We start from the raw sequence: 15203 nt of genomic DNA on the forward strand, positions 1-15203 counted from the left end.
ATACATAGATCAGATTCATGTTAATGAATATGATGTATTTTTTGTGTATGAACCTCTGTCCAGCGTGGCAGTGAGAAGTGATACCACCCTCAGTGTCAAGACCTGACTGAATTACTCAGAATAGGCAAACTGTACTCCAAGCTTTGTCAATAAATTTGTTAAACTAATTAAAGTGTTTACCTGCAGGATTCTGTCTCCTGAGCAAATGTGTTTGTAATCATTGGTTTATGTTATATTAGGTTAGCATTAGGCTGGTTAGGTTTGCATCAGGGTAATCACTTTTTTCCTTTTATCTTCTTCACCATTGATCGACTAGTTAGCCGCCTGGGAGGTCGGTCACGTCTCTGTTACGCATTGTTCACAAGTAGTGGGCATGCACTGGCTCCTGAATGTATCTGAATCGGCTCCATTACTGATCAAGTCTGGTCTTGAAACAGCTCACACTCGGTGCCGTCACAACACTTTCTGGCAGGCTGGTCCTAGAGTTCACAATTCTCACCCCGATAAAGTTTTCCCTCAGTTTTCTGGACTTGCGGCTTCTTAAACTTTGAGCTGTGACCACCCTTGGGGCAAGCGTCCGCCAGCTCCAGGTAAGGACACTCGACTTAGTAGCACCGCTTTAGATGTTTATACACCTCAATTAGATCTCTCCTTGCCCGTCTGTAGTATAAGCTAGGCAGTTGCAGGCACTTAAACCTCTCTGGGTAGCTGAGGTGCCGAAGTGCAGGCACCAGTTTGGTGACCCTCCTTTTAGACTTTTTCAATCAACTGCCAGTCTCTAGCATATCTCTGGGACCGGACAGGGTGACAATACTCCAGGCGAGGAAGCACCTCACTCCTAAAGATCGTTATGAGGGACCGTCTAGATATCTGAACGACCTTTTTATAAGACCTAATAATTTAGTTGCTTGGTTCACCTTCTTCTCACAATGGCCCGAGAACTTAAGTTCATTGTCAGCATAAACACATCGGTCCTTTTCGCATTCAGTCTCAATTAATGCAGTTTCTTGGTCCCGTTGGAACATATGATACACTTCCTTTCCGTTGGTACGTCTCAGGTGCATCCTCTTACACTTCGTGACACTGAATCTTAGCAGCCATTTCTTCGACCATTCTTGAAGATCACAGAGATCTTTCTGCAGCTCTTCACAGTCTGCTTGGTTCTTAATTTCCCTAAATAGCTTAGCATCGTCCGCAAACACTTGTAAGGGGTGTACAGCTTCTGGTATGTCATTTATGAAGCAAACAAACAATAGTGAGCCCAATACACGCTTGTCACGGGCACAACTGACGATTTCGTGCCATTAATCACTACACACTGCACGCTTACGAGCATAGAGATAGTCTCTGATCCACGCTTGGACACTTCCCCGAATCCCGTACCCTTTCAGTTTAATTTTTAGCCTTTCATGGGGTACATTGTCGAAAGCCTTGGCGAAATCTAGGTATATTTTGTCGATATTGCTATCCTGTTCCAGAATTCGGGCCCAAACATCCAGTACCTTGAATAATTGTGTGAAGCAGGAGCGTCCCACGAAAGGCTGAAAATCAAACTGGAAGGGTACGGAATACGGGGAAATGTCCTAGCGTGGATAGAAGACTTTCTACATGACCGCAAGCAGTGTGTGGTGATTAATTGCACGAAATCCTCATCTGTACCTGTCACAAGCGGGATACCACAGGGCAGTGTATTGGGCCCGCTGTTGTTTGTTTGTTTCATAAATGACATGCCTGACGTTGTACACTCCTCCATACAAATGTTTGCCGATGACGCCAAGTTACTTAGGGAAATCAAGAACCAAGCGGACTGTGAAGAGCTGCAGAAGGATCTCTGTGAGCTCCAAGAATGATCGAAGGAATGGCTGCTGAGGTTGAATGTCACGAAGTGTAAGAGGATGGACCTGGGGCGTACCAACGGTAAGGAGGCGTATCATATGTCCCAACGGGATGCAGAAACTGCACTATTTTAGACTGAATGTGAGAAGGACCTAGGTGTGTATGTTGACAATGAGCTGAAGTTCTCGGGCCATTGCGAGAAAAAGGTAAATGAGGCAAATAAATTATTGGGTCTTATAAGAAGGTCGTTCAGATATCTAGACTGTCCGTCCCTCGTAACGATCTTCAAGAGTGGGGTGCTTCCCCATCTGGAGTACTGTCACCCCGTCTGGTCCCCGAGATATGCTAGAGACTGTCAGTTGGTTGAAAATGTTCAAAGGAGGGCCACCAGACTGGTGCCTGCACTTCGGCACCTCAACTACCCTGAGAGATTGGAGCGCCTGAACTTGCCTAGCTTATACTACAGACGGGCAAGGGGCGACCTAATTGAGGTGTATAAGCATCTCAAGGGGCACTACTCAGTCGAATGTCCTTACTTGGAGCTGGCGGACGTTCGCCCCACAAGGGGTCACAGCTCAAGTCCAGAAAACTGTGAGGATAAACTTTTTCGAAGTGAGAGTTGTGAACTCTTGGAACAATCTGCCAGAAAGTGTTGTGACGGCACCGAGTGTGAGCTCTTTCAAGACCAGACTTGACCAACACTGGAACAGGTTCAGGTACATTCAGGAGCCGGTGCATGCCCAATACTTGCCAACAGTGCGTAACAGAGACGTGACCGATCGCCTAAGCGGCTAACGAGTTGATGAGTGGTGAAGAGGATAAAAGTAAAACCGTGTTGGCAATCCTTTACGAAGTTGTTTCTTTTACTTTTTACTTTTATCCTCTTTACCACTGATCGGATCGTTAGCCGCTTGGGCGATCGATCACGTCTCTGTTACTTTTCTTTTTCTTTTATCCTCTTCACCAATTGATAGCAGTAGATATTCTATCATGGCATCACTTGTAATGCTCTCAAGTACTGTACTTTACATTCTATGCTGGTCAGGCTTACTGGTCTATAATTATTCGTGGAGTGACGATCACCCTTCTTGAAGATAAGACTCACATAAGCCATTTTCCAATCACTGGGGACCTTTTGCTCATTCAGGCATTTACAGAACAGGAGCTTCAGGGGCTCGGCAAGCTAGTTGCACAACTCTCTTAGCATTACGTTAGGTTAACGTCAGTGTTGGTAATGTAGGTTAGGCTCTGTTAGGTTAGTACTAGATTATGCTACGTTATGCTAGGTTATATTGGGTTAATATTAGGTTAGGTTCAGGGTCATGACGTGTTCATTCTCCTGTATTCATTGTCAGTAATATTGGTAAAATCGTTCCCGAAATATATCTTAGAGAGAGAGAGAGAGAGGATGACGTAAGCTGGGGAGGTAGGAGGGGGGTCTGGGTAAGGCTGGTCTGAGAAAGACATAACAGAGAAACACAGCGACCATCACGATTCACGAATGACAAACTCAAGGACATGATGCAACTACTATACAAAAAAAAAAGGAAAAAATCATTAGAGCAGAAGTCATCTACGTACACACAACACCAGCGATTAGGTAAAGTGATTTTGATCATGTATACAGCAGAGAAATAAAAGAGTACAGTATCCATAAAAAAAAAGTTGGAATTTGCTGTGTGAGTTGACTTTGAATTGACCTAGCAAGCTGCCTCAGTTCTAGTAATAACATCTCATCTTCACTGAAGTGTTAATGTTACACCGTCCTAGCAAATTTCACTGTGGTTTTAGCGTTGTCACTATAAAAAAAATCATGGCAGAAATCAGCAATTTGAGTAACAGTTAATATTTAGAGTGTAGGTGCAAGAACATGAGGCCCGTTTTAGAATGAGGACGCAGATCAATATCTGAAACCGCGCCCTCCGCATTCCCACGTACGATACTAACAATCCTCCATTTTCACATAAATTACAGGCTTCTACTACCCACATTTTTAAAGAAAGGATATTATAGTAATTTTTCATATTATATTCAACGCAAAATATAATCATAGTGAAATATATACATCAAATTCTATGCCGTATGACATCTTAATTTTGTGGTTCCTGGCAACAATGCAACATCAGTCTGCACCGGGACATGACAGGGGAAGGGTGTGCTGCTGAGGGGGCGACGGTGCCTCTTTCCACCCACCTATTTCTGTGGAAGGTAACTAAGCAATATAAAACAATATCACTTTAATTCCGATACTTGCATTTATGCTTCTTCTCATATTTGACTTGGTAAATTTCGCCATCTGTCAAATCATTGATGGGTGGTTCATTTGCGTGTTATCTGATTCATCTTACCATAATAATTAAAACTATAATGCAGTTCAGTAATTTATGGTTCATTGCACACGTTAATGAGTGAGGAGGCAGACTAACATAATGTACAGGGAGTTGTCATGTCTCTGCCTGGTGGAGATGACGATGCAGATATTGTTCTCTGCTAGACGGATAAGAATGAATATTACCGAGGCACCATTTATGGAATGACAGAAGTAATGTCACCGGATGTTGCCAGGATAAAATAGTGTTGTCTTGCCATAGTTCTGAATCTCACTGACACTAAAGTGTGTCTCGGTGACGTTTGTAGGTGTGCGCATTTTGGGAACCTTGCGCCATGTCAGAACTGGCCAGAGCAGCTGAGAATTGTTCGGTACAGTACTGTACATGTAGTAGCTTCTACAGTAATGTTCTAGAAGAAAGTTCAACATTGTTTTATTTAGCACTTAAGCTGCGTTTATGTTGCTCAGCGTCATAGCTTGTGTCTGTTGCCAGCCGCTGTATAGTCCAACATATCTTGTACACAGGGCCTGTCCACCCATTTCTCGGAGATTGGCGTGTTTGTAGACCAGGTCACTTGTTCAGGTGAGGTGTTAGGTAAGTCTGCAGTGAACAGTTGTTTTGTCTTTACATTAAGAGAGGCCATGTCTTGAACTACTTAAGACTATGACTCGTGACAGTGGCATTATAGTATTTGGTCTCCATGGTGGGCCAGCCTCTACCTGCTGCAGCTGGTACTCGGAAAAAATGGCACAGGAAAAAATTACACAATTTTCATACTGGAAAAAAATAGCACAACAAATTTCGCTTCGAGCTCACGAACCACAAAGGAGCTCGTTAGGTATCCTTACTTCCTCTACTACCAGGTTGGTTGGGCACAGCCACCCAACTATCTGGCGTTCCATCCAGTGGATCCAAGCTGACCATGCTGTTGTATCATCTGAAATCATCAAAGAATCTCGTGGTGAGCCACTCGGGATGCGCCAAAAACGAGTTTAAAAGAACCTCCAGACAAGGCTGAAGATCCTCTGCCAGGACCGCCAAGCTGGTTGCAAGTTAGTTCAAAGAGTTTGTGCAGGCGCTAGCTATAACATTCGTTGGAAATCTTAAACAATAATATGCAATGTGACATTTTTAATTTTGTAATTCATTTATGTACGAGTTTTCACCAACATACAATAGAATGTTTTAGTTAAAGGAAATAAATGTTTTATGTTATGACGTTGATATAACTCCAAGTAAGTTTCAGTAACAAACTTCATAAAATTTTAGCGAAAACATGTCAATAAAAATTAATGTGCCATTTTTCCAAGTCTGATGATTATACCTTCCTTTTGCCATTTTTTTCTGTGACATTTTTTCCTACATTCGTTGCAGCTACATCAATGTTATGCTCCTGATCATAACCTAACCGCACCCATCCTGTGGTACACTAATGATGGGGAGGTTCAGCTTCTTCAGATGGTCATGGGAACTTAAGTTTTTTCAGCGTGAGCATCAGTTACCGTATGTTGTCATTATTTGAAAACACACACACAAAACTCTGCCAGGTTACATCATTATTCAGTACAGTACAATATACAGTATCATCACACCAGGCTGTTATACATTTATCTGAAGTTTTGTTCATATAAATGGTTGAATGAACCACATAGTCTGATTAAGTTTATTAACTTAATTATTCATTCATATGAGAGAGGTCTGTAGCCTTTAAAAAGTAGCTGGCCATTTTACAGGAAAGAATCGGCAATTAGTTGGACCCAAGGTAATTATGCACTATATTAAATTCATTGTAATTCAAATGATTAAAACAGGATCTTTGGCATTCAGATATGTAGAGCTAAACCATATACAGTAGTACTATACTGTGATGGTGGTACAGCGGTAATGTGTGTATCTCGCCAATATGTCAAGGGTTTGAATCCTGCTTGACCCAGACGCAGGTGAGGTGTTATCCAGTGTGGCCCTCACTGCCAAACATCACAGGTTTCCGGGCCTCCGGTTTCCTCCTGTACTAACACTGGATAGACCAACCACCTGAGTGACTAGTAAGCTGATAAGTGATAAAAATGATATAAATTCCGATTGGTCGAGGCCGATGATGCTGATAACCTAGATTACCGAGCTGAATTTGGTCACTTACAGACATGGTTAGGTTATGTTTGGTTAGATCACATAAGGTTTAGTTACAACAGGGTAAGTTAGGTAACAATAGGTAAGGTTAGGTTAGGTTAAATTAAGTTAGATTAGCAGGGGCAGATCGAGGAATATCAAGGGGGCATAACATGGTGAGTATAGTGAGCCCACCCAGCTGGGGGGAGGGGGCTTACCCCTCTACCAGATTTATTTATTTATTATTTTTTAATATGACCAATATCATGGGCATTTTGAGACTATTTTGAAGTCCTGTGCATTTGGTATTAGGAGATATTCTGAGTTCAAAAATATTTTTTTTTTTGCAACATAAAAATGCCTGAGTACAATACTGCATTAAAGAAAAAGTATTGGAATTTTCTGATGAAAAGGTAGATCCAGACCACCAGAACCCCCCTTCTCTGGCTCTGCCCCTGATTAGGATACATTTGGTCAGTTTAGGTTATAACTTTTAATATGGGTTAGGTTAAGTCAATTAAATTAGGTTGGGTTTGTTTGGTTGGATTGGGTTAGGTTTGCAAGTGAATGAATTTAATAATCTAGGTTCAGTGCCTCAATCAATCAGAATGAATGCTGGACAAATAACGAAAGTAAGTAAAGGTCAGTGACCGGTCAAAAAACCACTGACAAGAGCGTAGCTTCTGTGGTGGATGGAGGGGATTCATTACTCCTTACAGTCAGGTAAGTGTTGGTACACGGAACAAAAATTTAAGTCTCCTAATGGGTGGTAATAATTATTAATGCAACTTATATGTACAGTACCTCGACTTAAGACCACCCGGACATACCACTGCCTCAGTCGTACCAAAATTTTGTCAAATTACGTATTTGCGAGTCCCGACGTTAGTGATTGCGCTGTGTACTGACAAAATTTTCTTTATTAATTCACTTTAAAATGGCTGGCAAGCTTAAAAGTGTGAGTTTTGCGGTGCTGAGAAGAAAAAGAGACACCCATGTTAGATTTTCTATGTATTATTTAAGCATTTTCGACACGACCTGGATTTGGGTCCCTTACCCCGTCATAAGTCGAGGAGCAGCTGTATATTCTTGAACATGTTTCACATTCAACAATACAAAGGAAATGGTTACTGAGACTACTGTACTGTGAAATTTGGTAACACCTGCTTTCACAAGTTGTGTTGTTTGAGTACAGTACGTGCAGGCATTCCCCAATTTACAAAAGGGTGCCCATATTGCAAGTAAAAACCAGTAAATATATATCGTGCATTTTCAGTGTTTCTTCAGGTAATAAAGCTTTATTGTTACTAAGGCTGGTCCACTCTTGTTATTTAGTATTACTAGTTTGTATTAATTTGCTTCATTAATAAATTTTGGAATTTTTTCTTTGTTGCTCAAGTGGATTTAATCTTTATATTATAACAAATGAATTGATGAAGATTCTGATAGAAAAAATGTCAATGATGCAGAGCTGTTCCAGATGTATACCCCTTTTAGTGAAGTGCTGAGAGAATCAAAAAAATACCTCAGTACTGGTATACTGTATGTGTATGAACTAATGATCCTGGTGGTTGGATCTTGTTGTGCATCATACTGGTAAGTGGCATTCACATTTCTTACACCATACTCGCCCTTAAGCCAGTTTGCTGTCATTATTGTTGGGGTCTAGGTCTTTCCAACTGGCTGTATGGCTGACTTGTTAATAAACTGACCAACCTTCTCTCGCCTTCCACACTTAATAGTGAGGGAAATCAGGTGTAAAGGTTATGGTGCTCACTGGGAACATGAGGTCCAATAGTGCTGTGGTTGCCCAGTCATTACACTGAGGCTTCTGTGCTTTATCTTAGTTTAAGGACAGGTGCCATTTTGAATTTCAAGTCTCTATCTGACAGGCAATGACACTAGGTACTTCACACTACACCAACTCTCCCCTGATCTACTTGTTTTCTAATAAAGTTAAGTGTAGAGCCTTGGTAAAGACTTGAAGGATTACTAGCAAAGTTTACCACAGTTCAAGGTGTTATCATTAAGGCAAGAGCACCAATTAGTCTTATACTATTACATTCCCTAAAACTAAATTAACATGCTGGAGTGGTTAGTGGTGGCCCTGGTACAGTACTTCATGTGCAGGGACATTACCCTAATACATTAGGGTGTTTTTAGAGGTGTACCGGAACTTGGACTACCTGGAACTCCAGTTTGTTCAAAGGGGTCAGAGCTGGTACTGTACTGTACTGTACAGTAGTTAACTTCTCAAGTGTTGCATGTTCCTAAGGCCTCAGAGGGTCCTAGAGTTGCAGGAGTCTTTACCAGATCTTCAGTTTCAGATAAATATGAACCTTCAAGTGAAATTGAGCCTTTAAGTACTGTACATCCACTGATTTGGGGAATGTTTATTGGCAAGGTTCAGTTCTTAAGAATTTTTAGGAGTTACTTTCTGTTTGGTTATGTTGTGTGTACTGTCCTTCCTGCTCTGAGCATAAAAGATGCTCGGTGTATCTTCACGAAACTGTTACAGGTCATTAGGAATTATCTCCATCTTTATTATCTGTCTTAATAGTTAATTTTGAGTGCTTCTTGGGACACTGCTTTAGGACGCTCAGTGAGGAAAATTCTTTACTACTGTACCTTGAGTTCTTGATAAAGTATGCAGTGACAAGTCTGGGCTTTCATCTAGTCATAATTTTAGGAGATTAGATTCTTCATAACTTATTCCCTTTCTGTTAGAGAAATTTCTTTTTTGTGTAAACAGTGTGAGAAAATTGTAGTTATAGTAAATGTTTTTCATAGCTCAGGTGTGGAACTGAGCCTTCTATTTTTCAGACTAAAATATGGACACAATTATTTTTTTTCCTCAAAAGCTTCACTCTGCCCTATGACAGTTATAACTAGCTCTTGTAGCTAATTTTTAAATATTGATGGAATGGTGCACTGTACAGTATTTGTTATGCACTTAAAGACCTTAGTTGTTGAAGTGGAGTAATAACATTATAACATCATCTGCCTGAAGGTATGGAGAAACGTGGACCAACTATGGATTGCTTTAATGCCTCTGCACTGGGAATTATCAGGATGCATAGATGCTTCTGGCTTTATTACATGATAATGTTCCTCCATTGGAACTGAAGCCAAGGGGAAATTGTGCCCTATTAGTTTGAATTTTTTCCTGATGATAGCAGTGAAAACAATTGAAACACTGCGATAGTCAAATATTTTGGCCGTAAAAATTTAATTGCGATAACTTGCAATAAATGAGGACTACCTGTGGAAGTATTTTACTCGCATACACTGCTAGTTGCTTTATACAGTATATAATGTATAATAGTCTCTTCACTTTTACTTTTATCCTTTTCACCACGGATCGGCTAGTTAGCCGCTTGGGCGATCGGTCATGTCTCTGTTACGCACTGTTGGCAAGTACTGGGCATACACCGGCTCCTCAATGTACCTGAACCTGCTCCAGTGTTGGTCAAGTCTTGTCTTGAAAGAGCTCACACTCGGTGCCTTCACAACACTTTCTGGTAGATTGTTCCAAGAGTTCACAACTCTCACTTCGAAAAAGTTTGCCCTCACAGTTTTATGGACTTGCGGCTTCTTCGATTTTGAGCTGTGACCCCGTGTGGGGCGAGCGTCCGCCAGCTCCAAGTAAGGACACTCGACTGAGTAGTGCCCCTTGAGATGCTTATACACCTCAACTAGGTGACCCCTTGCCCGTCTGTAGTATAAGCTAGGCAAGTTTAGGCGCTCCAATCTCTCAGGGTAGCTGAGGTGCTGAAATGCAGGCACCAGTCTGGTGGCCCTCCTTTGAACATTTTCAACCAACTGACAGTCCCTAGCATATCTCGGGGACTAGACGGGGTGACAGTACTCCAGATGGGGAAGCACTTCACTCTTGAAGATTGTTATGAGGCATGGACCGTCTAGATATCTGAACGATCTTCTTATATGACCCAATAATTTATTTGCCTGATTTACCTTCTTCTCACATTGGCCCGAGAACTTCAGCTCATTGTCAACATACACACCTAGATCCTTCTCACATTCAGTCTCAAATAGTGCAGTTTCTTCATCCCATTGGGACATATGATACGCCTCCTTACCGTTGGTACGCCCCAGGTGCATCCTCTTACACTTCGTGACATTGAATCTCAGCAGCCATATCTTCGACCATTCTTGGAGCCCACAGAGGTCCTTCTGCAGCTCTTCACAGTCCGCTTGGTTCTTGATTTCCCTAAATAACTTGGCGTCATCGGCAAACATTTGTATGGAGGAGGGTACAACGTCAGGCATGTCATTTATGAAACAAATAAACAACAGCTGGCCCAATATACTGCCCTGTGGTACCCTGCTTGTGACAGGTACGGATGATGATTTCGTGCCATTAATCACCACACACACACACACTGCTTGCGGTCATGTAGAAAGTCTTCTATCCTCACTAGGACATACAGTCAGTTCTGCTATAACGCGATAGTTGTGTTCTTGTAAAATATCGTGTTATAGAAAATCGCGAAATAGAAATAACAGGGCTTATGGAGAAAATAGGGTTAGGTGCAGATTACTACTCGAAATCGAAAAAAAATTAGTAGTTGGCTTAACACAAAGGATAGCACAGTCTAGATAAATGTTACATTCATATCTAATAATGAAATCATACAGTAAATGTAACACTTTACCTTGAAAAAATATGAATGTAACGATGGGGGAGAAGGATGATTTTGAGGTTGATAACATCGAGCTTCTCTTCAAGTGTTATATCCTTTCTTTTACGATCATCACCGGGAATTCGATCACCAGAATGCTTCTTGGAGATATTCTTCTTTACCATATTCACAGTTAATACCACAAAATTGGAGAAATAGTAAGCAAAAATCGCGTTACAGCAAACAAGCGTTCGCGTCATACAAATATCATTCCTCTATTCATAAATCGTTTTAGAGCAAATTCGCGTTATCAAAACACGCGTTATAGCAGAACTCACTGTATGCCAATTCATTATTCTCAAAACACTTTTATATGAACTTTTAATTATTTTTCTCTTAATGATTTGCACCGGGAAGCAATTGCAGTACTGTACTACAGTAAGTCTTTGCCAAACTATTCTTTGTCAAAGATTGAAGATATTTGTAATAGAACAATGAATTTGGGGATGTTAGATGTAGGAAAAACACACACATGTGGCAGCTGGCAGGGAGTTTGATGGTGCGAGTGTGAGAGGTACAGTATATGTAAAAAAAAAAAAAAAAAAAAATATTCGTTCAGTGTACAGTATTTTTAATGTTAATGTCTGTTCTTTGTTATGACCTTCAGTGTCCAGTGTTAGTAAAGTACTACTAGAGTACCTGGAGAAAACCTGCAATGTTTGGTAGGGTTACATTGGATAACACCCTTCTCACATCTGACCCAGGACACAGGGTGAGAATCACTAAACATTGCCACCAGCACCCCATCTGTACCACCAACTTGGTAGGCTTTGCAAAATGGAATACTGACAGGACAAGCACGGGCCCTTCCAGGTGTCCTTGCTCTTAATGCTGAGACTCCTGTGACAATTTTTTTAGTCATTAGTTGAGGATTATATTGAGTACTGCATTTATTAATTTATGGATACCCAACTAATATAAATTGTGTTTTTTGTTGCACAGGTAGAGAAGTGAAGCCTGCAACACACTAATCATGGGCGTGCGAGGTTTGCAGTCGTTTTTGGAGGGCCACTGTGGGCAAGCATGCTACTCTGTCAACATAGGAAAGGTCAGTCATACTCCCATTCATCAAGTAAAAGTGTTCAATGTTACACCTTGTTGTAATTTAACAAAATCAAGCATGTTTAGTACAGTACATGTACTGACTTTCACCTCCCCGTATGTACAGTAGTATAATAAGTTGATGATGTCTGACCCTTAACAATAGCATGTTTGACCATTGTACTGTAGAGAGACTAGGATAGTAGCTTATCTTTTCAACACATGGGCTGGACTCCTCAGATCTAATTGGAAGTTTTTGTTGCCATTTAACAAAGAAATATCACTGGACTGTGCTACTTTTTGGCAAACTTTTATTTATTTTGCTCAATCACAAAAGTTTGAGAGCTGTGTAACCAAAGAATAGTTAATGTTCTTAGCTTTTATGTAGAGTAAAGAATAATTTGGTAGTGGAAACCAAGAAGGTCCAGAGATCCCTTTTTGTTATAAATTACAACACACACACACTTAAAACTCTTTTATTTTTTTAGATATAAGGGGTCTCTTGCAACTAGGGTGAGGTCACCAAAATTGAATTTAGATATACACCTGTAATCGCATTTAAAGTTTAAAAAAAATGTACAGCGAACAAAAACAATCCAATTTTCATGTTTTATACAGTAATGTCATTTTGTTTGCCTGACAAGTCCAATAAGGAAAGGAAAGTAGAAAATGGAAAATTTTATTTTTTTATTTTTCCCTAATTAACCAAATTGTACACTAATGTAAATGAGGCACATGAATGTACAGTAAATATAAGAAAATAGTAATCCTTTACTACAGTATTTGGATTATTATGAAATATACAGGATTTTATTTTACATTAATCTGTTATTTTGATAACTCAATGGAAAGGATTTATTTTGAGGTATATGTAATTAAAAGATAATAATACTATAGTCACTACACAGGATGAAAATGTGTAGCATAAGTGGTGGGGGTTATTAGCCGAGAAGGACCTGAGTACTGTATACATTTCTGGCACATTTTCTATTGTAATTTCAACCTAGGTTAGCTCCACAATATGGTCGCTTTTGCCTTGACTAGTTTCACCACCAGATAGTGTGAACTCGATCGAGTACATGTACTGTACTGTACTGCACTGCACTGTACTGCACTGTACTGCACTGTACTGTACTGTACTGTACTGTACTGTACTGTATCCGAGTCCACTGAAAATGGGTAAACACCAGATTGGTGACTTAACCCTTGCTACACCAAACACCTCATAAGGAGCCCAACTGTGTGTCAATTATTACCTGTTGTTGTTGTCTGGCTGCTTTGGTAACTAGTCTAACTACAGTGGTCACACATACAGTGGTCATAATAACCACAGTGGCCACACATAGTGGTCATCATAACCACAGTGGCCACACATAGTGGTCATCATAACCACAGTGGTCACACATACAGTGGTCATCATAACCACAGTGGTCACACATACAGTGGTCATCATAACCACAGTGGTCACACATAGTGGTCATCATAACCACAGTGGTCACACATACAGTGGTCATCATAACCACAGTGGCCACACATAGTGGTCATCATAACCACAGTGGCCACACATAGTGGTCATCATAACCACAGTGGCCACACATAGTGGTCATCATAACCACAGTGGTCACACATAGTGGTCATCATAACCACAGTGGTCACATACAGTGGTCATCATAACCACAGTGGTCACACATAGTGGTCATCATAACCACAGTGGCCACACATAGTGGTCATCATAACCACAGTGGTCACACATAGTGGTCATCATAACCACAGTGGTCACACATACAGTGGTCATCATAACCACAGTGGCCACACATAGTGGTCATCATAACCACAGTGGCCACATAGGTCATCATAGCCACAGTGGTCACACATAGTGGTCATCACCACAGTGGCACATGAACAGTGGTCATCATAACCACAGTGGCCACACAGTGGTCATCATAACCACAGTGGTCACACATAGTGGTCATCATAACCACAGTGGTCACACATAGTGGTCATCATAACCACAGTGGTCACACATAGTGGTCATCATAACCACACATAGTGGTCATCATAACCACAGTGGTATAACCACAGTGGTCACACATACAGTGGTCATCATAACCACAGTGGTCACACATACAGTGGTCATCATAACCACAGTGGTCACACATGGTGGTCATCCTAACCACAGTGGTCACACATAGTGGTCATCTAACCCACAGTGGTCACACATAGTGGTCATCATAACCACAGTGGTCACACATAGTGGTCATCATAACCAGTGGCCACACAGTGGTCATCATAACCACAGTGGCCACACATAGTGGTCATCATAACTACAGTGGTCATCATAACCACAGTGGCCACACATAGTGGTCATCATAACCACAGTGGTCACACATAGTGGTCATCATAACCACAGTGGTCACACATACAGTGGTCACCATAACCACAGTGGTCACACACAGTGGTCATCATAACCACAGTGGCCACACAGTGGTCATCATAACCACAGTGGCCACACATAGTGGTCATCATAACCACAGTGGTCACACATACAGTGGTCATCATAACCACAGTGGTCACACATACAGTGGTCATCATAACCACAGTGGCCACACAGTGGTCATCATAACCACAGTGGCCACACATAGTGGTCATCATAACCACAGTGGTCACACATACAGTGGTCATCATAACCATAGTGGCCACACATAGTGGTCATCATAACCACAGTGGTCACACATACAGTGGTCATCATAACCACAGTGGCCACACAGTGGTCATCATAACCACAGTGGCCACACATAGTGGTCATCATAACCACAGTGGTCACACATACAGTGGTCATCATAACCACAGTGGCCACACAGTGGTCATCATAACCACAGTGGCCACACATAGTGGTCATCATAACCACTGGCCACACATGATACAGTGGTCATCATAACCACAATGGCCCCACATAGTGGTCATCATAACTACAGTTGTCATCATAATCACAGTGGCCACACATAGTGGTCATCATAACCACAGTGGTCACACATAGTGGCCATCATAACCACAGTGGCCACACATAGTGGTCATCATAACCACAGTGGTCAAACATAGTGGTCATCATAACTATAACTACAGTGGTCACACATACAGTGGTCATCATATCCACAGTGGCCACACAGTGGTCATCATAACCACA

The 15203-nt window shown here is 41.3% G+C and overlaps 1 protein-coding gene across 4 annotated transcripts in view; it reads left to right on the forward strand.

Moving 5' to 3' along the window:
* Positions 1 to 3936: 3936 nt before the first annotated feature.
* Positions 3937 to 15203, forward strand: part of LOC121876860 (constitutive coactivator of peroxisome proliferator-activated receptor gamma-like) — a 63960-nt gene continuing 52693 nt past the window's right edge. Inside the window, exons 1-3 of one of the 4 annotated variants that reach the window (XM_042382337.1) lie at positions 3970 to 4044; positions 5541 to 5653; positions 11921 to 12026. In XM_042382337.1, the coding sequence (XP_042238271.1) occupies positions 11952 to 12026 (75 nt within the window). In that variant the 5' untranslated portion in view covers positions 3970 to 4044; positions 5541 to 5653; positions 11921 to 11951. Of the gene's footprint in view, positions 4045 to 5020; positions 5219 to 5540; positions 5654 to 11920; positions 12027 to 15203 lie in introns of those variants that run through there. The other 3 variants (XM_042382338.1, XM_042382336.1, XM_042382339.1) reach the window with 3 other exon arrangements.

This window comes from Homarus americanus, unplaced genomic scaffold, assembly GCF_018991925.1.
Source record: "Homarus americanus isolate GMGI-L3 unplaced genomic scaffold, GMGI_Hamer_2.0 scaffold50281, whole genome shotgun sequence".
In the NCBI taxonomy this organism is placed as follows: Eukaryota; Metazoa; Arthropoda; class Malacostraca; order Decapoda; family Nephropidae; genus Homarus; species Homarus americanus.